We start from the raw sequence: 25,782 nt of genomic DNA, 5'->3' as shown, positions 1-25,782 counted from the left end.
ACATGAAATGCCTACAATGGAAGTTTGTGGAAAATACTTTAGGTTTTGTACTTTCGTTATCTGTCACTGTTTGCCTGTCATCAGCTCTCTCATAATCAGTCAACGTATTTATTGCATTTCTATTATTTTCAGACCCTAACACTTCCCCTCAGTGGCTGAAATGCATGCTCACAAATGCAGGGGCCTGTAATGTTCCCCGTGTGGGCTTGCACATGCACATTCTAACACAGACCCCATGAAAGCTATTGCATAATTATAGTTTGGCAGTGGTAACTATACCTCTCAACCTCATGGCACAAAAAATATGGGCAAAACATAAAGTACAGTTTTGTACTTACCATAAATGTAGATGTTCGAGTGTTCACACTGCTGCAGTCATCACACTTGGGTTATCCTGCTGTCAGGCGGTCCCACAGTCGGCCAGAGTTCCAAAGTCTTGGTCCGGCGTCGGTTGCTGTCATTTCTTCCCTGACGTCTGTGCGCCAGGGGTATATAAGAGGCATCCAACACCATTTTCTTCAGTTTTTCTTGCCCCAGATGTCAGGTGCCCCCAAGTAGGTAGGCAATACATATTGCTAGTGAAACATATAAAAGGAATAAAAGGAATACCTTCAGTTACAAGCAAATACACAACAAATGTTGTACAAGATAGAAAGGTATAGAAAAGTTCATCTAGGTCAGAGGGGATGGAGGGAGGGTAACCTGGACTGCAGCAGTGTGAACACTTGAACATCTACATTTATGGTAGGTACAAAACTGTACTATGTTCATCGTGTTACACTGCTGCAGTCATCACAGTTGGGTTGAATCCCAAAGCTAAGGATGGGCAGTGGAACTAAACAGGGTTTGGAGAAGCTAGTAGGCCCTGCAGAACTGCAGTGGCAAAGCCAGCTCTGGTTTTAGAGTATAGAGGTAAGTGATGGTGCTTGGTGAATGTGTGCACTGAACTCCAAGTTGCAGCCACCAAAATACCCTTGGTTGGTACCCCTCTGAGAAAGGCTGCTGATGTTTCTGTAGCCCTGGTGGAATGGGGCCTAATGTTACCAGGTACAGGTTTCCCATAGTGTGTATAGCAGAAACGGATACAATGTCCTATCCATTTTGAAATGGTCTGTTTTGAGATAGCCTTTCCTTGTGATCCTGCAGCATAGGATACAAAGAGCTGGTCAGATTTTCTGAAAGCCTTAGTTTTATCCAAGTAATAATGTAATTGCCTGTGACTGTCCAAAGAGTGTAGGAGCCTTTCCCCTTTGTTCTGGGGGTTTGGATAAAAGGTGGGTGCAAATGAATGGTTTGGTTTAGGGCCACACTGGTTACCACCTTTGGCATAAAGGAAGGGTTAGTTCGTAAAGCGACTCTGTCTTGATGAAAAATGATGAAAGGCTCCACTGCTATTAGGGCCTGTAGCTCTGAGACTCTGTGCTGAAGTTATTGCTAGCAGCAGGGCAGTTTTCCATGATAGAAACTGTAAATCAGCTGTAAAAGCTGGTTCAAATGGCGGTAGTGTAAGTTTTTCCAAAACAAAGTTGAGATCCCAAGTTGTTGGTGCTCTCCGGGGCGGTCTTATGTTCTTAGCCCCTCTGAGGTACTGTCTTAGTAATGGATGTGAAAATATAGGAGGATCCATGTTGTATTGAGCTGAAATAGCTGAGGCGTGGATCTTAATAGATAAAAAGGAAAGTCCCTTGTGCAACATCTCCGTTAAATATTGTAGAATCTGAGGAATATTTGGGACAAGGGGATTCTGGCCTTTAGCCTGGTTCCAGGCGCAGAATCTTTTCCATTTGTCTGAATAGGCTTTCCTGGTGCTGGGCCTCCTGGCCTCCAGAATGACATCCATAACAGCTTTAGAGAGAAGTGTTGACTGGTTGTTTAGGTAATTTGCCATGCAGCCAGATTTAAAGTCTTGAGCTGGCTGTGTAGAATCGGATTGTTTTGCTGAGTGAGCAGGTGAGGAATTTGAGGTAAAATCCATGGTGGGCCTTGAGCCATGTTCCTTAGTATTGGATACCAGTGTTGGCGTGGCCAGTCTGGAGCAATGAATATCATTTGTGGCCTCTCTAATCTGGCTTTCAGCAGCACCTTTGCCAGAAGAGGCAGTGGAGGAAAGGCATACACTGTTAATGTTTTCCAACTGAATGAGAGGGCATCCACTTTCCAAGCTAGTGTGTGGTATATCCTTGTGCAAAATTTCCATAGTTGGTAGTTTTGGGGGGAGGCAAACAGATCTATGTCTGGGCTCCCCCATTTTCGAGTTATCATTGTGAATACTTGTGGATCTAGTTTCCACTTGAGAGGATCTATGATGTTCCTGCTTAGATCGTCTGCCAATGTGTTTTTCTTTCCTGGCAGGAATTGTGCTTGTAGTTGAACTTGGTAGGTCAGTGCTGTGTTCCACAAGGTCATTGCTTGCCTGCATAGGGAGTAGGAATGTGTGCCCTCTTGCTTGTTTATGTACCACATCACTGTGGTGTTGTCCGTCTTTATTAGTACTTGTCCTGGATGTAGGAGGTCCTTGAAAGCTGCTAGGGCATTTTGTACAGCTAGCATCTCTTTTTGATTGATATGTAGATGCCTTTGATCTGCAGACCATTTGCCCTGAATACACTGTCCTGCCATGTGTGCTCCCCAGGCATAATCCGATGCATCCGTTGTTATAGTTTGCCAGGCTATGGGTAAGGTTAAAGGCTGACCCTTGTTGAGGTGACATGCCTGAGCCCACCATAGAAACTCCTGTTGAAGGCAGGGAATAAGCGGTATTATTGTTTCCAAGCTGTGGCTGTGTTGAGTCCATACGCTTTTTCAGGTACCATGGTAATTTCCTCATATGCAGTTTTGCATATGGTATTAGTAGTATGCAAGATGCCATGAATCCCAAGGCCTGCAGAATTTTTCTTGCAGGGAGTTGGGTCTTTGTTGCCATCATTTTGAAGTATTGAGTCAGTTGTCCTTGTTTGTCTGACATGAGATAAGCCATCTGGGCCGTTGTATTTAAGCTGGCACCTAGAAATATTATGCTTTGTGAGGGCACTAGTTTTGACTTCTTTTCATTTACTGTGTACCCTAGGCAACTTAATAGGCTTTTGACAAACGCCAGATGCTTTAAAAGAATGTCCTTGCTTTCTGCTTGAATAAGGCAGTCATCCAGGTATGGATATATTTGAATTCCTCTTTGTCTGCAGTATGCAATTACTGGTGCCAGGCATTTTGTGAAAACCCTGGGCGCAGTAGATAAGCCAAAGGGCAGTGCAGAGAATTGGTAATGGGTTGAACCTGCTATAAATGGGAGGTATCTTCTGCAATTTTGTCTGATAGGGACATGCAGGTATGCCTCCTTGAGCTCCAGCGTTACTAGCCAAGCCTTCTTGTCCAGCATGGGAAGAAGTTGCTGTAGTGTTAGCATCTTGAATTTGGGTACTTCGAGATATGTGTTTAGAATTGAGAGATCCAGAATGGGTCTCCAAGCTTTGTCCTTTCGGGGAACTAGAAAGAGTCTTGAGTAAAATCCTTGTCCCTGCTCTTGTGTAGGAACCTGTTGAATGGCTCTCATGTCCATGAGAGCTGTAATTTGTTTTTGAGCCTCTGCCCATTGATTTGGTGGCAGGTTTGGCATTCCTTTTATCCTTGGTAAAGTGTGAAAGTGGAATCTGTATCCTTGAGACACAATATTTAGGACCCATTTGTCTTTTGTGATGATGCGCCAGTTGTCTGCAAAAAGTGTTAGCTTTCCTCCCAAGGGAGCTGCCAAGAGGGATTTGCTTGGCAGTCTGAGGGGTAAGTCATTGTGTTCGTCTTCTGGTAGTTTGAGACCTGTCATCTCCTCCTTTCTGGGTTGTGGCACCCCATTGTCGAGGCTTGTAAGAGCCTTGTAACTGACCTCTGCCCCTTGGGAGTCTGTATTTGCCCCTCTGTGGTCTGTCAGAAGCTGGAAAGGACCAGTTTTTGGTTGGCCAATTTCTGCTGAAACGAGGGGGTTGAACCTGTAAAAAATCCTTGACCGTCTGCATAGATTTTGCTTTATCCTCCATTGTCTTTAAAACCTCTTCTGCTATTACACCAAATAAAACATCCTGCTATAAAGGTGCATCCAATAACTTTACTTGTACATGATCAGGTAAAGTTTGTTCTTTTAACCAAGCATGCCTATGTATGACAGACCCTGTCACTGCTGCTCTACAAGAAGCTTCCAATGAATCAAATCCACATTTCAAAGAATGTTTTCCCACTTGTTCAGCTGCATGCAACAAATCTTGCATTTCCTTGTAATCAGGCTGCTCTGTATGTGTGATCATTTTTTGTTTTAATTGAGACATCAAATATTGTTGAAATTTCAGCAAGTGAAACTGGCAATTTAAGGCCCTCATAGCTAGAGTAGCTGAGGTATATATTTTCTTTCCCCAGCTGTCTAGTGCTCTAGAATCCCTTTCAGAGGGTACAAGATTTTTAGCAATAGAGGCCTTAACCCCTTTGGGACCCTGGGAAATGGTTTCTGGGTCAGCAACAGGGCTTTTATATAGGAATTTGTGTGAGTCAGGGACTTTGTAGTATCTGTCTGGTTCGGCTGGTGCAGGAGGTAGTGAATCTGGGTTAAGGCTAGATTCTGAATAAACATCATCCACAATGTTTAACACTGGTGGAATAGCAAGTGGTCTGTGCTGGGGTAGTAAAAGGAACTCTTGGAGCCTTTTCTTAGAATCAGAGTAATCCTGGCCTTCCCAGTGGAAATGTTCCCTCATGGTATGTAAAGTTTCCCCAAAAGAGTAATCTTCTGGGGGAGATGCTGAAGGAATAGTCTCTTCAGCATCAGAGTCTTCATAAGGGGGAAAAGAATATTCCTGTTCCTCAGAAGAATCTGAGGAAATTGAAACCTGGTCAGAGGAAGCGTAGTCCTCCTCCTGTCTAGGCCTTTTATCAGGAGGGGGATGAGAACCCCTGATTAGGGTAAAGTCTTCAGCCATCTTAAGCATCTGTTTCTTAGGCATGGGGCCTTCTACTGTAGACTGCTGTACAGTCTTCTTTGCTTTTAAAGGAGTTTTCAGCTTTGCATAGGATTTAATAGTGAGTGTAGTCGGTCTGAAGACACCTTCTGCAACTGAAGGCGTTTCAACTGCACCGGAATCTACTTCAGCCATGGAGTCGGAAGGGCCTAAAGATAAAGGTTGTGGAGGCCTAGCAATCTCCTCTTAGGAATCGGATGCCGCCTGGGGCTCTGAATCAGCGGTCGTCAGGGGCTGCGTAGGCGCCTCACTGAAAACCAGAGAACCGGCGACTGGCCTAGCAGAGGCCTCGGAGTCTGGTTTGGGTCTCGACTGCCTGTCCTTATCTTTGCGTTTTTTATGCATTCCAGTCATCGGTTGCTCTGATGGCATGGTATAATTAAATTTCCTACCAAAATAATGTCGGGCGAAATCAAACCGACGTTTTATAGTTTGTTTGTTAAACCTAGCACAAAATCGACAACCTGTGAAGTTGTGGTCTGGGCCTAGGCAAGGAATACAATAAGAATGAAAGTCCTTATGAGGTATTTGCTTCCCACAAGAAATGCAATTGTTAACTTTTTCTGATATCGGACTGAGGCAAGAAAAGGTTCCCCAACGGGGTACTTAGCTTTATTGAAGACTTCGGTCTGAAATTCGATTTGAAAATGTCAGGAGTCAACCGACCGGCACTTGTGAATTGCTTCTGCTTCGGACACCACGCGGCAAGAAAGACTGAATAAAATGGTGTTGGATGCCTCTTATATACCCCTGGCGCACTGACGTCAGGGAAGAAACGACAGCAACCGACGCCAGAACAAGACTTTGGAACTCTGGCTGACTGCGGGACCGCCTGACGGCAGGATAACCCAAGTGTGATGACTGCAGCTGTGTAACACGATGAACATCATATGTTTATTCAGTTTGTGAAGTATTTTTTCATTTCCACATTGTTGTTATAACATAATAGGGGACAAAGGCCCAAAAATTGGGACACATTTTAAATATTGCTCTTATAAACTTAGAAAGTTGCTGGAATAACAGAATGTATGTTAGCATGCATTTTCTGAAGGACGTGAACTCTGAAATTCAAATGGATGTCACTATTTAGTGACTTTAATCTTCAGATCATCCCAGTGATTTGTCAAAACACACATTTTATGAGGAACAGACCAAGAATAAGAGGCAAAAATCTGGACAGTTTAGAGGAATGGCGGTAGCCACATGTTCTAACTACAACTGCATACCACATAACTTTCACTCGGTGCTGGTTCAGCATTAAGTCAGACTACCTTCATTCCTCACCAGGCTGGATTAGCTTTTGTTGGCTAGTCACTTCAATTTTCCCTCATCTGGCAATAATCAGTCTCAAGTCATCTCAGTGGTAGTCAGGTTCATCTCTCTCTACCATGGAGTCAGGCTCAGTCTTGAGGAATTTGAAATCTAAATCAATGATTTCACTTGACAGATGCAGCCAAACTTTAAATGACCAATGTACACTGACAATATCCTTAGTGTCTCCTTATGCACACATTCTGAAAACTTTGCATTTTTTTTTTTTTATTTAAATCTTCGAATTTTTCTTAATGAGACTATGTTTGAATGTAAGACTGAACTGACTAAAACTTTATGATCTAAACAGATGCATAGATTACTTTAAAAATAATAATTTTGTGCATCTTCACCGAGAAAGCACTATGGGCCCTGATTCCAAAGACTTGCTCTCAGTGTAACTACTCTTTCACTGAAAGCAAGTCTTTTGAAATCTGGCCCCCAGTATAAGCCTATTTGTAGATAGGTCTTACACCAAAGTAAGTCAATTACACTGACAGCAAGTCTTTTGGAATCAGGGCAGATTACACTGAGAGCAACTCTCTTGGAGTCTGGCCCTATGTCCTTGCTTCAATTGACATACAAGTTGTTTGGCAATACAATGCATGCAATTTACATTCCACCCCTAAAAAATGGAGACAGACAGCCATGCGACCTGGTTGCAAATCTACTTTTAAACAATGAGGTAGTAGATTCTAATCAGCACCAGGCCTTGCCCTACATCTTAAACAAGGACCCCGTCCCCCAGGCCCTACCACTGAGAAATGTCTTCTAACTATACCTCTTTTATGGGTGCACTGATTAATGAATTTGCAGACAAACAGCAACTTTAAGAATTTTATAATTGTAATGATTACGATACATGACTTCAGATAAAAGCAGCTCTGCTGTTATGAGCATTTGATTGGTTAGAAAAGATTCCTGTTATCAGTGCTTCACTATAGTTACCGACACAAACAATATCCTTATAGCCAGTACAAACATTTAAAGTGAACTTGCTGCCATTATAAACATGGTGGCAATTTTTAAAAGCAATAAGGATCAAAATATTTTTAGTAACAACACATCTGGCTTTTAATCTGGCCACATCCAGTATTTCTGACATAATTCTTCCTTAAAAAAGTAGTAGGAACAACTTCAGAAAAGAGCATGCACACACCTCAGTGTCATACTATCTGTGGTATAAAACAAATTCCTCCATTGTATATGCCAACACACTCCTATCATGTATGCAGTCCATCAGTCAGACATCTGCCATAAATCTTTCCACTGCAACATGACAGCTGTAATAACCAGTACTGTTACACAAAGAATTCATAAGAAATATTGTTTTTAAAAAGTCCTGTGTACAACAGCAATAATCACCACAAAGACTAATAAGTCATACTGTTTTACCTACTCCCATCACCATTTGTTTCACCCTAGCAAAATAAATCACGTGAGCCGTGGAAAAACTGGCATGACCAATGAACCTAGCAGTGACGACAATAGTCCCTTTCCATTCAGTGGGAGCAATGCAAGACTGAAATTTAAAACCAGTTTTTATTACATATCAAGCCACTTGAAAACTGGTCAAGCACTATAAGTAAAGTATTTCAAAATGTAATTCACACAAGCAGCAATATCAAAAGAAATTATTTCTTTTACATGAGGCTACTTGATTAATACATTAACCAGGAAATTGCAAGATAATGTTCTTTAGAATATACAGTACCGTTTTCATTCCATTCCATGTGTCCACCATGTGAACTTTCTCAATATCTTCATCTCCCGTGAAAACAGTGAACTCACCACTATCAGAATTGTTAAACTGCAGGGATATAAAGAGAGAAAAAAAGCATGTCACAGACATTTGCACTGTAACACACACACATCAACGTTAATTATACCTTCATTTTGAGTAAATAGTTCTTGTTTTAAATAAATATTTAAAGAGAAAGTTAATACTTGCATTATGTCTCTCACTCTTCTCCTTTCGTGGGAACATTAAAAAACAGCAGAAGACCATCAAGTAAGTAAATGTTTGAAAGTTTTGGCACATTTTGTAAGTTTTACAGAACCTTATTTTCTTTGTCACATCCATTACTATTATTACTACTACTACTAACTGATGTCATATGTATGAAAACAGGCCCCAGTATTCATACAAAATGGCATAACTTGTCGTGCATTAAACTGCTGAGCTGTACTGCTATACAAATCAGAAATCCACAATGAACCACATTATCAAAAGGGCAACAAACATCTCATTATCCAGAAATTTCCATGACTAGGAATTGCTCCACTGTGGGGCAACATAATTAGTAAGAAAAGCATATGCATACAGTGACCTTCCCTCATACCCCTCCTCTATACATACATATGCGCATGTCCACACATACACACACACACACACACACACACACACACACACACACACACACAGACATCCACAGACCCACTCAAAACTTACTCTTCTATTCATACACACACACTGAGACTTACCTAAATCAGTAATGTGAGCATTTAACATGCCCATGGTGAGATTTGTGTGTGCACACTTACAACTTCAGAGCCCCGGTTCTGCACACAACATGTGTAGTATGCACACATACATTTACATAGATCTTATGTGCACAGACTAGCATATCACTTCTGAAATCAGAAGGGTACTAGGAATGTTAAAAGACAAAGAAGAAGATATATGACTTGAAACACTCTTGCAAAGTATGAAAGACCAATTTCACTCATCTTATATAATTCACAACCAAACTATGACCACCAGCCAAGAACTCAACTGCTAAGAGCTTTGAAAATATCGTTACAAATGTGGTTCACAAATAAAACATGCATTTATGTACTATTACTTGTTTACATTTGTTAACCAGGACTGTCCAGCTGGGAGGCTCCATTTTCAGTAGAACTTAAACACTATAACACATTTGAAGTCGATTTCTTAAGTACTAAATATATATACAGGAATAATACCAAATAAGCGATCGTGAAGACCATAGGGTGCCTAGCCATATAAACCTTTAAGCAGACACAGTTAAAAGTTCATGCCTTCCTTTTCATGCACTTAATAGTTAATGGGGGGGGGAGTTAATAAAGCCTACAGGGCCTTTTTTTTACCATGTAGGCATCGTGCCACACTGCCTACATGAAAGTAAAGAGGTTTGCGATCCAGTAAGCACTGCTGGGCAGCTGGCATGCACACGCCAGCACGAGAAGTTCTGTGGCATGCAAATCACCTAATAAAGAGGTGAATCTCATGCAAATGAGGCAAGTAGAGTGATCCAGCAAGCAGATAGGCAGCCCTGCAGAGCCCATGTCAGTCTCCATAGTGTACATGGAAAAATTTCATGTACAGGAATGCAAATAGCCAAAAGGGGTTATAAAATGTAGATAGATGCACAGAAATGAATGAAACTATCCTCAGTGTGTCACAAAAGATACAAGAAAATATGTTAATATAATTTTTTTTTTAATAATCTGGGTATGTTTGCGCAGTGTGCCACAGTGTACAAACATGCCTTATATATTAAAAAAAAAAAGTGGAAAATACAAATCAATACTATGATACAGAAATGTATTACTGAACCCTGCAAGAAGCATCTACAATGGTGCATTGGTGCTGTTGAGTAATGTGGTAGGGCTTGGAAGTGTGTAGTTTTCAGGTTGTCAGCACGGATCCCTATGCAAAAGAGGTGGAGTTACTGAATAGGAAAATGGGGTACTCGTGTTGACATATCCCCTACGTGTAGGTAGAGAACCATGTCCATGTCCACAAAGGAGGTAGCTGACATCAGGAGAGGGTGTGTTGAAGTTCTGCTAAGCTCAATAGAGCTTAGCTGTTCATATTTGTGTGGCGTGCAGCTGTGCTGAGCGTGGAAAGTTTTGGAAGGGTGTTCACTGACTTCTAAGCTATATTTACCTACGAGCATGCGTTTCCACATGTTTGAGCGGTGTGCCACTGTGCTGAGCATGGAAAGTTTGGGAGGTGTGTCCATTGATTGCTAAGTGTTGTTTACCTGCACGCCAAGTGTTTCCATGGTGCGCCACATTGCTGAGAGTATCTAAAAAGCTACGATGTATTAATTAGGTGTGACCCTTGTTTAACATAAACTAGTGCCAGCCAATGAAGTTAATGATATACTAGGCAGGTGGAATGTATCATAGGTAGCCAATCACACAGCCAACACCTACAGTAAAGCACGATAAAGTATGCATACACCCTACAATCTGATTTTTCAAACATACTCTGCACCATTACAGTACAGACTTGGAAAGTTTAAGTGAAAGAATGCTAGGAGCTGCTACCAGGTCGGTTGCAGCTGTATGTGCTAGATGCCAAAGTCAATGCTGCTGCTGGTGCTGCTGCTGACAATAGGCCTAGGCAGGGAAGGAGAAGAGTGTTCAGGCCCAGGGTAACCTTTCAGGAGCTACATGAGCTGGAGATTGTAAAGAGCTACAGGGTGGACAGGGACATACTACAAGAACTCAACCCTTCCCAGTGGAACAAAGGTATGTGTAGCCCTTAGAAATAATAGCCACAGGTACCTTCAAAGTACAACTGGGGACATGAAGGGGTCACACAGGCATCAGCATCCAGGGTATTCCACCAGTTCCTGGATGCCATGTTACCACATGCCAGTAAGCACATTTATTTTCCCCTCACCCCTGAGGCGAGGGCTAGCAATATCCAAAGCTCCTAGTGTGTACTAGGTACTGGATGCCATCGAATGCACTCATATACACATCAAGACACCACCTGCTGAGCAGGCTAGAATCTACATCAAACACAAGGGGCCCCACTCCAACTGCCAGGTCATGTGCAATGCCCAGGGCATTATCATGAATGTGTGTGCTGGTAGCCCTGGCAGTTATCATGACTCCCATATCTGGCATGCATCACAGCTGTACCAGATGTTTGCTAGGGGGGACATCCCACATGGCCATTTAGTGGGGGGATGGTGGCTACGCCCTGGAACCATGGATGATGACACCCATCAGAAATGCGCACACACCCACGAAAGAATGTCATAATGTGGCACACAGACATTAGGAACATCATAGAGTGTGTGTTTGGGCTGCTGAAGTCACAGTTCTGGTGTCTTGATATATCTGGTGAAGCTCTGCAGTACACTCCAGCCAGATGTGCACATATGTTCACAGTATGTGTCATGCTACACAATATGATCCTGTTGAAACAGCTGCAGCAGGATCAGCAAAGGGAAGGGATACACAGCCCCAACCAATGCCTATGTCACTTACAGCCACACTCACAAGAGGACTCGGAGGAGGAGCCCCCTGATGATGTCCCTGTAGGCAGACGTAGGCATGTCTAGTATGCTCTGGCATTGGGTAAGAGACAATGCATAGCACATTCACTGACAACCTAGGGCCCTAGGAACTAACACCTTACTCCTACTTGTGATGCCCATACCCTGTCCAGCAATCAAGGAGCCTCAATCCTCACCACTAACACCAGAGAAGGCATCTCATATATGAAGGAAAGGATAACAAATACACACAGTAAAATGCAATTTCCCTTAGCACACAGAGATCACAGTCAGTCTGGGGTTGGTCACTCCCTTGCTCTCCAGGTCCCCAATAAGACTCCCCACTGGCACAGCTATAGGGTCCAGATAGATTAGTGGGCAAGCTAAAACCTCTAGCAACCCTCTCTGTCTAACCAATACTTTGTGTCTGTGCCCAAGTAGCTGACAAACACACACACACACACACAACTTTGAGAAGAGTTTATACAACCACAAAGACACTCCTGGGGAAGGCTGGCACAGGTTCTCCAGCTGTGTCCCGTTTTCCCAGACTATACGGTAGTACCCTGCCACCACCTACTAATAATTATCAGCTACTCAAAGGCCCTTAATAGGGTGTCCAATTATTACTGTGTAATATTATTATCCAATTGGTTGTATGACTAAACAGTCAAGGCTTATTAGAGTGACTTGGTAGAGGATCCTTATATGCATGCAATGTACTCTTAGAGCTTAACTTGTCTCTACACAAAACAGCCACAGTTGAAAGGTTTTAAAATATTTAATAATAAATAATGAAAACACAAGCCAATACTTCTTACTACAAAGTGCTAGTTAAGAGTTTAGAGATCACAGAGAAATACTTAAAATAATTCAGTAGTACAGTTCTGACATCACAGAAAACACAGTCTAATCTTTCTAGTTTCTAGCTATTTCTAAAAGAAAACACAAGTCTAAGATAAACTTACATAACAAAACAAGCAGAGTGCTGATGAGTTGGATGGTCAAGACAAAAATACCACACTACCTTATCTCGCCTGGTCTTCCTTGTCAGGTCTGTGAGGGGAGCAGCTAGGGTACTATAACTGGGGACAAACTTTCTGTAGTACCCTGCTTTCCCTAAAAATGCCCTCACCTGCTTTTTAATAACAGGTGCAGGGCATGCCTGAATGTCTTTCACTTTGACAGGTTCTTGCCTTATCTTACCACTCTCCACTCTATGTCCTAGGTAGGAGACCTCTGCCATACCCACCTGAAATTTGCTCGGCTTGATGGTCAACCCTGCCCTCTGTAGTCTGCCCAGCACCTCTCTGACATGCTGAAGGTGCTCTGGCCAGGAATGGCTGTACATAACAGTATCATCTAGGTAAGCAAGGGCAAACCCTCCTGCTCCTGTTAGGATACAATCTACCCTCCTGCTCCTGTTAGGATACAATCTACCAGCAACTGGAAAGTCGCTGGGGCATACTTCATCCCAAAGGGCATCTTTGTGAACTCATACAAGCCAAAAGGAGTTACAGAGGCTGATTTCTCTCTAGCACTGGGAGTAAAGGGCATCTGCCAGTAACCCTTGGTAAGATCAATGGTTGTAAGATACTTAGCCCCACCCAGCTGCTCTAGGGCCTCATCAGTCCTAGTCTTGTGGTAAGCATCTGACTATTTAATTTCATGTAGTCTACACAGAACCTGCTGCTTCCATCCTTCTTTGGCACCAGCACCACTGGAGAGGACCAGGGACTGCTGGACTCTTGAATCACCCCTAGTTCCAACATCTCCTGTACCTCTTCCCTCAGAGTCTGTTTGACTCTCTCAGGCACCCTATAAGGGTCCTGCCTAATAGGCCTTTGGGGTCCTGTATCCACCTGGTGCTGCCCTAGGGGGTTGCACCCTGGTTTCCCAGTGAATGTGCCCCCAAATTCCTGCAACACTGCTTGGATTTTTCTAACCTGGATAGGAGATAGCTGCTGGGACATTGCTACCCCTTCCAGTGAGGTGTCAGCTCGAGCCTCACTAAGAAGATCAGTCCCCAGATCTCTCTCAAACTCCTCCTGCAATCCACTGCAAATGTTCAGCACAAGGGCCTCCCTATCATGGTAAGGTTACATCATGTTAACATGGTACAATTTGTGCCCCTGCCACCTGCCTAGCAGTTCTGCCATGTAGTTAACATCATTTACCTTTCTTACCACCTTGTAGGGTCCCTCCCAAGGTGCTTGTAGCTTGTTGTGTCTGACAGGAATGTGAACAATTACCTGCTGCCCCACAGCATACTCTCTAGCTCGAGCATTCCTGTCATACCACACCTTTTGCTGTTGCTGGGCTTCTGTCAGGTTCTCATGGGCCAAGCCCATGAGTTCCCTGAGCCTTGTCCTGAGGTTTAGGATGTATGCCACAACAGACTCCTTGTGAGACTCGCACTCACCTTCCCACTCATTTCGAATTAAATCTAGAGGTCCTCTCACCCTATGCCCATACAGCAACTCAAAGGGTGAAAAACCTGTGGATTCCTGGGGAATTCTCTGTAAGCAAACAGATGGGGCAAATATTTGTCCCACTCCCTCTTAAACTGATCTGCAAATGCCCGTAGCATGGACTTGACTGTAGAGTTTAACCTCTCAACAAGACCATTAGTCTGGGGATGGTAGGGAGTGTTCTTCATGTGCTTTCCTCCACAGGACTTCCACAGACAAGCCAGCAGGTCTGACATGAAATTGGCACCTCTGTCAGTCAGTATTTCTTTTGGGAAACCTGCCCTGCTGAAAATCTCTAACAAAGCATTTGCCACCTTCTCTGCCTCAATGGAGGACAAAGCCACTGCCTCAGGGTATCATGTAGCATAATCCACTACCACTAGGATATACTTTTTCCCTGTGGAACTTGGGGTACTCAGAGAACCCACAATATTCATAGCTACTTCCTGAAATGGCTCGTCAATCACAGGCAAAGGCATCAAAGGAGCTCTCACCTTGTCTCCTGCCTTGCCTACCTTTTGGCACTGCTCACAGGTCCTGTAGTACCCTTTTACATCTCTGGAAATTCCAGGTCAATAGAAGTTCTGCATAATACACCTCTTTGTACATTTTATGCCCATATGACCTGCAAAAGGTGCATCATGGGCTATGGCTAGAAGTGCCAGATGGTAGGCTCTAGGCACTACCAACTGCTGTACTCTCTCACCTTTTAGCCTTCCCTCATGGGTCCACTCTCTGTATAGTAACCTTTTGTCCTAGTATACAGATTCCCCCTTTCCTTGAGAATCAGGTGCCTCCCTAGCTACCTGTCTCATGCCTTGCAATGTAGGGTCTGAGAGCTGAGCCTGTCTCAACTCTCTCCTTGTAACCCTTCCCAGCTCCCCTTCCACATTAAGTCTGGCATCCTCTGACAGTGGTGCCTCACTGTCAGCCTGGGTACTACTACTCACCTCTACCTTTGCAGTCCCTCTGTCCAAGGGAACATCAGTACCCACAAGCAGCTGTGGCTCACCTTCAGTTATTATTATATTGAAATGACACATATTCAAAGTCACTACTTCATTATAGTAGCATCCACCCTCAGAAACAGAAAAAAGCTATTATTAAGGGACAGTTGGTATGGGCTGCCCGTATGGTATCACTTTCAGAAGATTTTTTAGATGAATGCGATACCTTAAAAGATATGTTTTTAAAGAGGGGCTAACCATTGAGACTTGTTAACAATGTCCTTTTAGAGGTAGTAAATAAGAGAGAAAGAAATTTTTATATACCTCTTTTATATAATGTTTCATCGGATGTAACACATACAGTGAATGTTGCGCCCCTAAACTCTGTTTTTACAGGAAAAGATTATAATACTTCATTCATTTCTACATACACAATTTCTAGTCCTGATATTAAACATATTTTGCGTAGAAATTGGTCAGTTCTAACACATGACTGAAGTATCAGAACACATATTGATGAACAACCTACTGTTATTTTTAGAAAAGGTAGAAATTAAAAGAAATTTTTTTGAGAAAGGACATGCTGTGAATCATTTTTTGAATGGACATACGTTGAAGTGTGGTATATGTCAATACCGTCCCTTTATAAAGCAAGGAACAGTATTTATGATCAACAAAACTAAGATTCATATAAAAAATAAGTATAACTGTAACTCTGAACGTGTTATTTATTGTGCCCTCTGTAACATATGTGATTGTTTTTACACTGGAAAAACTGATAGAAAATTTAAAAATAGAATATATGAACATTTGTATGAAATAAGAACAGACAACGAGACAAATGCTTTGTATAAACATACCTCAGAGAGAAGTGAGCACACTTTTCATTTTTTTGTTATTGATGGTGTCACGATGGATATCAGGGGAGGTGCATGGTCTGCCTTACTAGAAAAGAGAGAATTATACTGGCAGTTGTTATTAAATGCGAACTGGCCAGGCTTAAATTAATCTCTCTCCATTAATTCCCTTTTAAAATTGAGAGCTTTAAAATATGATTATTTATTTATATATTTCTTCATTACTCTTTTAAAAAATTGTGAAGTGGATGATCTTTTTTATGTATTTTCTATTTTTTTTATATCTATTAACATGTATTTATTTAACATTTTGTCACTGACATCGCAGTTTGTATTGCCCTTTTAAATTTTTGTTACTTAGGGGGAGTGGCTACTATCATGTGAAGCACAAAGGAAGTCTTTAAAATGTGTTATGTGCTTGATTTTTAATTTATCTAATGAAGTTCTTTTGTTGAGGACGAAAGCGCTTACCAGCTTTCTACTGTCTTACAATAAACTTTTTTGCTTTACTTTGTGGACTACCAGCATTTTCTACAGCATTAGTATACCAGTGGTTTTATTGTGGAGTATTTGGTTTGCACACTTCTGCAGTTTGGTCTAAAACAGATCAAAGTAGAACTCCAAAGCTCCAAAGGCTAAAAAGGTTGCCAAGATAACCCATGGTTGTTTCTCATTAACTCAATGGCTCAATAACTTAACAGCACAGTAACAGTCCACATGCAGAGCTTTGACCAAATTCAACACCAGCAAACAAATCAATTAAGAGCATAGAACCAAGGGTGAAGCCAGGCATATTCTTTGAAATCTACAGAATACATTGCTTTTCTGAACATCATTCAGAAACACTGGGGCTGTATCAAGTAATACTATGTCAATAAATGAATGACTAACAAAATACAAGTAACTTGCTTACAAAAATATTACAAATCTAAAATAATATTGCTATAGTGCCTTTTTTAGGCAAGGCTCAAAAGACAAACCCACCTCCATAGGTATCACAAGGGATAAGAAACTAAGAGTAATGCTACTCAACGCCAGAAGTCTAAACCTCAAGATGCACGCACTCGAAACTCTCCTTAGCATGGAGAACATCGGTATCTGTGCAGTAACAGAAACCTGGTTCAGGGCTCCCGAGAGCACCCCAGCACTACCAGGTTATACCTCATACCATGCTTTTCAGCCACAAAACTTGGACCGAACCACAAAAGGAGGGGGAGTATCGATATTCATCAAAGATACCCACACCTCCAGGTTGGTGGCAAAGCACGAAGCATCAGAGACTATCCATGTGCAACTAACAGTGGGTAAAAATGCCTTCAAGTTTATAGCTTGCTACAGACCACCCTCCCAAACCCAGGAACCCCACTCGGCCTTTCTGAGAACACTGGAAAATATGAAGGTCTCTCCAAACACCATTATATTGGGCGACTTCAACTACCCAAACATAGACTGGGAGCATTACTCTAGCTCCAACACCCTAGCCCAAAGGTTCCTAGAATTTATAAACTCATAAAATTGTCTAAGGCCAGCTTCGAGAGAAAAATTGCACAGGACACTAAGGATAATCACAAGGCTTTCTTTAGTTATGTTAGGAACCTGGGTGGTAATTCCCAGATATGCTCAGAATTAGTCCAAAATGACAAAAAATACACTGAACCCACAGACATTGCCAACATCCTAGCTGACATGTTCAGCGCAAACTCCCCCCCCCTCCCCACCAAAAGGGCAAATATCTATCCCAGCAGAGTGCTGCCCCCCTGACATCTCAGATGCTCAGGTAAGAGCCGCCCTCTCCAAAGCAAAAAACACAGCATCAATGGGACCAGACGGTGTCCCGGGCTGCGTCCTACATGAACTCCAAGAATAGCTAAACCCAAACATAAAACTACTGTTCAATCTCAGCCTTACTACAGGATATGTGCCCAAAGAGTGGCGTACAGCAACAGTGGTCCCTCTCCATAAAGGTGGTGCCTCAACGGATCCTGGAAACTATCGCCCCATAAGCCTGACTAGCTTGGTCTGCAAAGCTATGGAAAGGATCATCATGGACCTCATAAATAAAGATATTGGGGACCTACAGACACTGGATCCTACCCAGTTCAGCGTTGTTAAGAGCAGATCCTGCCTCTTAAACCTGGTCGATTTCTTTGAAACAGTCACCAAGGCCATTGATGAGAGGAAGGTGGTCCACACAGCCTACCTGGACCTCGCAAAAGCCTTCGATACAATACCCCACTCGGGCATTATAGATAAGCTCACCAGCTTAAATATAAACCCCTATGTCACTAGATGGATTGCAAACTGGCTCAAGGATAGAACCCACATGGTTAGAATTGCTGGAGCCATGTCAGACTCCAAACCAGTTACAAGTGGTGTCCCACAAGGCTCAGTCCTGGGACCTCTCTTGTTCGGTATATATTTCTCGGAGGTACAGGCCAACACGGAAGGACTGCGGCTGACCAAGTTCGCAGATGACTGCAAACTGGGCGCCATAATTGACTCTCCAGCCGACACAAGCATCCTCCAAAAGGGCCTCATAGAAACAGACAACTGGTGCCAGAGCCATGGCCTCAAGCTAAATGCCAAAAGTGTATAGTCATCCCCTTTGGCAAAATCAAAGTGCCACAAATTACCACATAGGTGGTAATCCATTAAGTACAGAAGAAGTAATTAGGGACCTGGGGACCCAAGTTGATAGCAATCTCTCATTTGACAACCACGTGGCCAAAGTGGTTAGAAAAACATTTTATATAGCCCACCTAATCATGAAGGGATTCACATCTAGATCAGGGGAGGTCATCGTGCCTCTTTACTCATCCCTCATCAGGCCCATAATTGAGTACAATGCCCCTTTTGGGATGTACCTTACCAGACACCTGCAGCAACTGGAAAGACCCCAAAAGTACCTCACCAAGAGGATCAAAAAGCTCAAACAGATGCCATATGCTGCCCGGTTAAAGAAACTCCAGCTCTACTCAGTGGCATACCACCTGTTCAGAGGCGATCTGTGCCCGACGTATAAAGCCATGTCCAACCCGGAATTAATGGACATGTTGCACCTCAGAAAATCCAAATCCCATCATGCTACGTGCTCGAGAGACTTGAACCACAGCACTGAAATAAATAGGACATGCTGGAGGGACAGATTCATAACCCAGAGGCTCCCTTCACTCTGGAATAAAATCCCAGTCCAGGTTAGGCAGAGTCCCTCATTGACTCTCTTCAAGAGGAATCTTGATGAGTGGATGGGAGATCGTAGGTTTACCCTGGGTATCACTTCTGTGTCACTGTTAGACAGAGGCACAGTATACTAACTTCGAAAAAGGGCATAGCAAAATAAATTTAAAATGGGTGGCGAAAGCCAAACACATTCTGGCTAGGCTTATAAATGCCCTAGGGCAGATAGCCTAGTATGAACCTATGAACCTATAAATAGTTTTTGAATAAGCAGCTGAAATGTTACACGCATCAAGTGCTGGAGGGGGGGGGCAACAGCTTGAGTGAAGTTCCCATTTTTGTAAATGCCAAGTTGGTTGGTGGTAGCAATACGCATTTGTAAGTTTGTGTCTTTCGGCTTTTCCCGGTTAGGGGTTGCCACAGCGGAACTCCGGTCCGCTAATGATTGTCAGTAGAGTTTTATGTGCTGGCTTGCCGGGCCTAATGCACAATCTTCAACGAAGGAACGCCCGTTCACGCATGTCGCCACACAGAAGACACTCTGAGAATCGAACGGGCAACGTCTAACTGTGAGGCGACAACGCTACTGCAGCACCACCACCGCAGTATGCATTTGTAAGTATAAAATGGAATTCATTGTCTACACCCCTACATGGAACTCTGGATATCTGGTTATTGTAACCACATCCAGTCTAGCAAATAAAAACTTGCAGATATAAACCAAAGTTGACACCAATAAATAATACTGAATGAAAGTTCCAAAAGTTTTTCCATAGGCAGTCAACTCTTTGCCAAGAAAATACCAGAGAAAAGAAAACTTAATAGTAAAATGAAAAATAAACTTATACAGCTACAGAGCTAGTAATTATGACAGGGTGAAAATGGTGGCTCAGGTACAAGTTGTTAGAGTGTTCATTCAGCAGATGCTAATGTGTGGGAGTGCAATATCAGCACTGCTTTATGACTGAATACCAACACAGCATTTGTAGTCATGGCTAAAGCACTCAGTGTATGGTGATTTAACTGTGACAACCTAGCTTCTGTGTTATGTTTGCAGCAAGGACACAGGTTAGCCTGAGAAAAGCCCCTCTGACTATCCTTCCTATTGTGTGAAAATTCTTACCCCAAACCTGCTCCTACTCCTGCCCTAACCCATCCCTACACTGCACCTTAAGAAAAGCCCTTTTCCTAAAACTATCACTATTCAAACAAATTTGGTCTAAAGTGAATGACAGGGTGTAGCTTAAATGATCAGAAATGGAAAAGTACAGTTGTGTACACTTACCATAAATGTAGATGTTTGAGTATATTCACCATTGCAGTCATTACATTTGGGTTATCTGGCTGCAGGTAACCCTCAGCCAGCCTGATTATCAAAGTCTTGGGGCCTGCATCAGATGCTCTCTCTTCTTCCATGATGTCAGGTAGTCAGGGGTATAAAGCATGCAGCCAACGCTATTACATCAGTTTTTCTTGCCCCAGATGTCAGGTGCCCCCATAATGGGAAGCAATTTTATACAAGGTTACAACTCCAACAAAAAGCAAATACACCAGAAAGCCTAAATACAGTAAACAAGCAGAAAGGAATAGCCAATAGATGTCAGGGGGCTGGAGGGAGAGTAACCAGGACTGCAACAGTGAATACACTCAAACATCTACATTTATGGTAAGTGTACACAGCTGTACTATGTTCTTCGTGTTTCACTGTTGCAGTCATTACATTTGGGTAGATTTCAAAAGCTAAAGAAGGGAGGGGGCAGTTAGAGAACATTAGGACCAGCTATTAAGCCCTGCAAGACTGCAATGGCAAAACCAGCTCTGGATTTAGAAAAAATAAGCAATTAGTAATGCTTGGTGAAGGTACGCACAGAGCTCCAGGTTGCAGCTTCTAGGATGTCCCTGGGTAGGAACACCTTGGAGAAAGGCTGTTGAAGTAGATGCAGCCCTGGTGGAATGTGATCTTATCCCCTGTGGGGTAGGTTTTCTATGGTGCTTGTAGCAGAAATGAATGCAATGGCCTATCCACTTACAAATGGTTTGCTTTGAAATGGCCTTCCCCTCTGCCCCTGCAGCAAACGCAACTAGCAACTCTTCAGTTTTCCTGATGGGCTTAGTCCTGTCCAAATAAATTCTAAGTTGCCTGTCCACATCCAAAGAGTGCAGTATTCATTCTCCCTTGTTCTGTGGATAAAAAAGGAAGGTTGGCAAATAAATGGACTGATTATGGGCCACACTGGATACAACCTTGGGCATAAAGGAAGGATTGGTCCTGAGGGATACCCTGTCTGCATGGAAGATGATGAAGGGGTCTACTGCCATGAGGGCCTGTAATTCAGGCACTCTTCTTGCTGAAGTGATGGCTAGAAGGAAGGCTGTTTTCCAAGAAAGGAATTTCAACTCTGCAGTTGCCGCTGTCTCAAAAGGAGGTAGAGTGAGCTTTTCCAATACAAAGTTAAGGTCCCAGGCTGGAGTAGGGGATCTCCTGGAAGGTCTTAAATTTTTCGCCCCTCTGAGGAATTGCTTCAGCAGGGCGTGAGAGAAGAGGGGTGGCTCAGTATTGTAATGTGCTGAAATGGCTGAGGCATGAATTTTAATAGATGAGAATGAAAGAGCCTAGTGGAGCATCTTTGTTAAGTATTGAAGAATATGCGGTAAGCTGGGCACTGTTGTGTCTGGTTCCAGGAACAGAATCTTTTCCACTTTTCAGCATAGGATTTTCTAGTACTAGGCCTCCTTGTTTCCAGAATGACATCCAGCACTTGCTTACTGGGGGAGGGTATTGGAGAGCTCAGGTAATTAGCCAGGGTTTGAAGCTGAGGGTGCAGAATTTGGGCCTCCTGCTGGGACAGCAGGGAAGGGGATCCGAGGCAGGTGCCATGGTTCCAGCAGTGATATACTGCACAAGAGGGGGTACCAGTGTTGGCGTGGCCAGTCTGGTGCAATGAGAATTGTCCTTGGCTTGTCCTGTTTGATCTTTAGCAGAACTTTCAAGAGGAAAGGCAGAGGGGGAAAGGCATAAACTGAGAGGCTTTCCCAGGTGAAGGACAGGGCATCCTCTTTCCAAGCTTGTCTGTGGGGAGTCCCTGTGCAGAATCTGTCAAATTGGTGGTTCTGAGGGGAGGCAAACAGGTCTATATCTGGGCTCCCCCATTTGTTTCTCAAAATGTTGAATATCTTTGGTTCCAGTTTTCACTAGTGTGGGTCCATGAGATTTCTGCTTAGGTCATCTGCCAGTGAATTTAGCTTGCCTGGCAGGTATTGAGCTTGTAGATGCACTTGGTAGCTCAAGGCTGTGTTCCACAGAGCAATGGCTTGTCTGCAGAGAGGGTATGAGTGGGTTCCCCCCTGCTTGCTTATGTACCACATAACAGTGGTGTTGTCTGTCTTTACCAATAATTGTCCTGGAAGAATATGGTCCTTGAAGGCTGTCAGAAAATTCTGTACAGCTAACATTTCTTTTTGACTGATATACATTTGACTCGAGTTCCATTTGTCCTGAATGCACTGCCTTGCCAAGTGAGCCCTCCCATGCATAGTCTGATGCGTCTGTTGTTAGGGTTTGAGTGGCAGGGGGTAGAGTGAATGGCAGTCCCTTGTTGCAAGCCTCTGCCCACCAAAGGAACTCTGTCTTTATACAAGGAATGATAGGGATCACTGATTCCAGATCCTGAGAATGTTGACACCATAGGCTTTTTAGATACCATTGTGGTTTTCTCATATGCACTCTTACATATGGAATTAGTAGGATGCAAGTGGCCATGAACCCCAGGGCTTGCAGATAGCTGGGTCTTTGTGGCCAGTAGTTTGAAGTAGGCTGTTAAACGTGTTTCTCTGGCACGAGGTAGGCCATCTGGGAAGTTGTGTTCAAGCTTGCTCCCAGGAATACAATTTGGCAGGGATACTAGGTGAGATTTCTTTTCGTTTATGGTGTACTCCAGTGAGGTTAGCAGTTTCTTTACAAATGCCAGATGATTTAATAGTATGTCCTGGCTTTCTGCCTGAATTAGACAATCGTCCAGGTATGGGTATATTTGAATATTTCTTTGCCTGCAGAATGCAATGACTGGAGCTAGGCACTTTGTGAATAACCTGGGCACAGTAGATAAGCCAAAGGGCAATGCAGAGAACTGATAGTGCATGTAGCCTGCTCTGAAGCGTAGGAGTTTTCTGCAAGATTCCCTTATTGGGATGTGCAACTAAGCTTACTTTTAAGTCCAATGTTGCCAACGAGGCATTTTTGCCTAGCATGGGAAGCAGCTGATGAAGAGTTAGCATTTTGAATTTAGAGATTACCAAAAATGTGTTTAGAATAGACAGGTCCAGGACAGGACTCCAGGAGATGTCTTTTCTGGGTCTACTTCCAGCTTTGGAAGTGGGAGCCTCCCACTGCTTAGGCCTGTGAGTACCTTGAGACTGTAGCCTAGGTGATCTGCTGTTCCTGGTTTTGGACTGTGAATGCCTGTAAGAGACAGGAAAGGACCAGTTCTTAGAAGGCCAATGTCTACTAAATCTGGGAGGCTGTACTTGTAAGAAATCTTTAACAGTTTGCATAGATTTGGCTTTTTCCTCTATCCTTTTAAGTACTTCTTCTGCTTTGTTGCCAAACAGGTGGTCCTGGTTTAAGGGAGCATCCAGTAATTTAGCTTTAACATGATCTGGTAAATTTTGCTCTTTAAGCCAAGCATGCCTTCTAAGAACAGACCCAGTGACAGCAGCCCTGCAAGGTATGTTTACCAACTTGTTCAGCAGAATGCATTAAATCCTGTAAATCTTTATTTTCAGCACAGTCAGGAATCATCATCATTTTCTATTTAAGTAGTCCAATAATATGCTGCTGCTGCTACTTTAACATATGAAACTGGCAGTGAGTTTAAGGGCCTAATGGCCAAAGTAGCAGAAGTGTATACCTCCTTACTCCATCTGTCCAGGGCCCTGGAATGTCTATCAGAGGGGGTAGGGTTTGGGGCAGTAGTAGCCTTAATGCCACTGGTTCCCTGTGAAGTGGTCTCTGGGTCCACAGTAGGATTCTTAAAGAGGAACTTGTGAGAGTCAGGTATTCTGTAGTACCTGTCAGGTTTTCTGGGAGCCAGAGGTAAACTGTCTGGGGCCAGGCTGGATTCCAAGACCTGTGTCGAGGTAGGAGTAAGAATTCCCTAAGCCTCTTTTTGGAGTCAGAGTAATCCTGGCTTTCCCAGCGGAAATGCTTCCTAAGTATGTGCAAGGTTTCACCAAAAGAGAAGTCTTCTGGAGGGGAAGCAGAGGGTAGGGAGTCCTCTGCATCAGAATCCTCCTTGGTAGATAAGGACAAATCGCAGTCATCAAAAGAAACAGAAATATCAGAATCCTGATCAGAAGAATCAGAAGGAAAATCAGTTCTAGGTCTCTTAGAGGGAGAAGTCTGGCTTCCCAAAATTAGAATAATAAGGTCTTCAGCCATTCTTATCATTTGTTTTTTAGGCATATGGGCCTGACCATGCAGTTTGGACATCAGTTTTCTAGGCTTGGGTTGAGTTTTAGGCCTTGAAGAAGAAGATGGCGTCGGTTTGAAATGCAAGTCCATAGGCCTGAATACACCAGCCGAAGCCGATGCCTGCACAGTGGCTCCGGACCCATCCAAGGTAGAGACCTCCGCAGATTCCATAGTCAAAGAAGCATCTCACGGCATACCGGACTCCGAGTGGGTCTCAGTAGAGGCCTGTGAATCTGAAGTAGCAGGTATCAGGGGCTGCAAAAGCACCTCACTGAGTACTGGTAAACTGGTGACTAGCTTAACGGAAGCATCGTCGGCAGCTTTGGACCTATGCGGTCTGTCTCTGTCTTTATCTTTATGTTTTTTTGGAATATTGGCAGTCGGGTGGCTTACCAAAGCCATTTCTGGATAATTAAACCGAGTACCGAAATAGTTTGCTGCAAAAATGGACTGATGACGAATAGTTTGAGGATTGACGAAGGCACAAAACTGACGAGGGACATTGTGGTCTGGGCCTAGGCAAGGAATGCAGTACGATTGAAAATCTTTATGAGGTATTTGCTTTCCACAGGTAATACAATTGTTAACTTTTACTGACATAGGTTTAGAGCAAGAAAAAGGATCCCCAACAGGGTACTTAACTTTCTTGAAGACTTCAGTTCTGTAAATCACAAATGAAAATTTCAGGAGTCGGCTAACTGGCACTTGCAAACTGCTTCTGCATCGGGCACCGCATGGCAAGAAAGACTGATGTAATGGCATCAGCTGCATGCTTTACATCCCTGTCTACCTGATATCATGGAAGAAGAGACAGCATCCGACGCAAGACCCAAGACTTTGATAATCAGGCTGGCTGAGGGCTACCTGCAGGCAGATAACCCAAATGTAATGACTGCAACAGTGAAACATGAAGAACATCTATTTGTTATCCTTTTCAATCATTTGATAAATTGATAACTTTTTTTCCCAAGCAAGCGTGTTTTAGAAGTGGCAATACCAATTCATTCTGTTTTGATGATTATATAACAGTCCACTAAAATGCACAATCATTTCATCCATGTTGACTTAAGATTTTTCTGTCAAAGACCATCAGGAACACAGAAAATAAAATACAGCAGTGGGGTTCCATAAATTAAATAAACATGCTCACTACAGGCCGCTGTGGTCCAGTGGTTAGCATTGTTACCTCACAGCAAGAGGTTCTCATGTTCGATTCTCAGCTGGAGCGCCTTCTGTGTGGAGTCTGCATGTCCTCCCCATGGTCGAGTGACGTATAAACACATGCAGGTAG

The 25,782-nt window shown here is 43.2% G+C and overlaps 1 protein-coding gene across 3 annotated transcripts in view; it reads right to left on the bottom strand.

Annotated features, from left to right (window-relative positions):
* The window catches only part of SCARB1 (scavenger receptor class B member 1), a 1,184,693-nt gene that overhangs the window by 328,513 nt on the left and 830,398 nt on the right, over positions 1–25,782 (bottom strand). For all 3 annotated transcript variants that reach the window (XM_044068528.1, XM_044068527.1, XM_044068529.1), the window contains exon 5: positions 8,023–8,118. In XM_044068528.1, coding sequence (XP_043924463.1) covers positions 8,023–8,118 — 96 coding nt within the window. The remainder of the gene's footprint in view (positions 1–8,022; positions 8,119–25,782) is intronic.

Source organism: Protopterus annectens, chromosome 4.part0 (assembly GCF_019279795.1).
Source record: "Protopterus annectens isolate FY-2018-M chromosome 4.part0, PAN1.0, whole genome shotgun sequence".
NCBI classification, from domain to species: domain Eukaryota; kingdom Metazoa; phylum Chordata; order Ceratodontiformes; family Protopteridae; genus Protopterus; species Protopterus annectens.
This window is presented reverse-complemented; position numbering and strand designations above follow the sequence as displayed.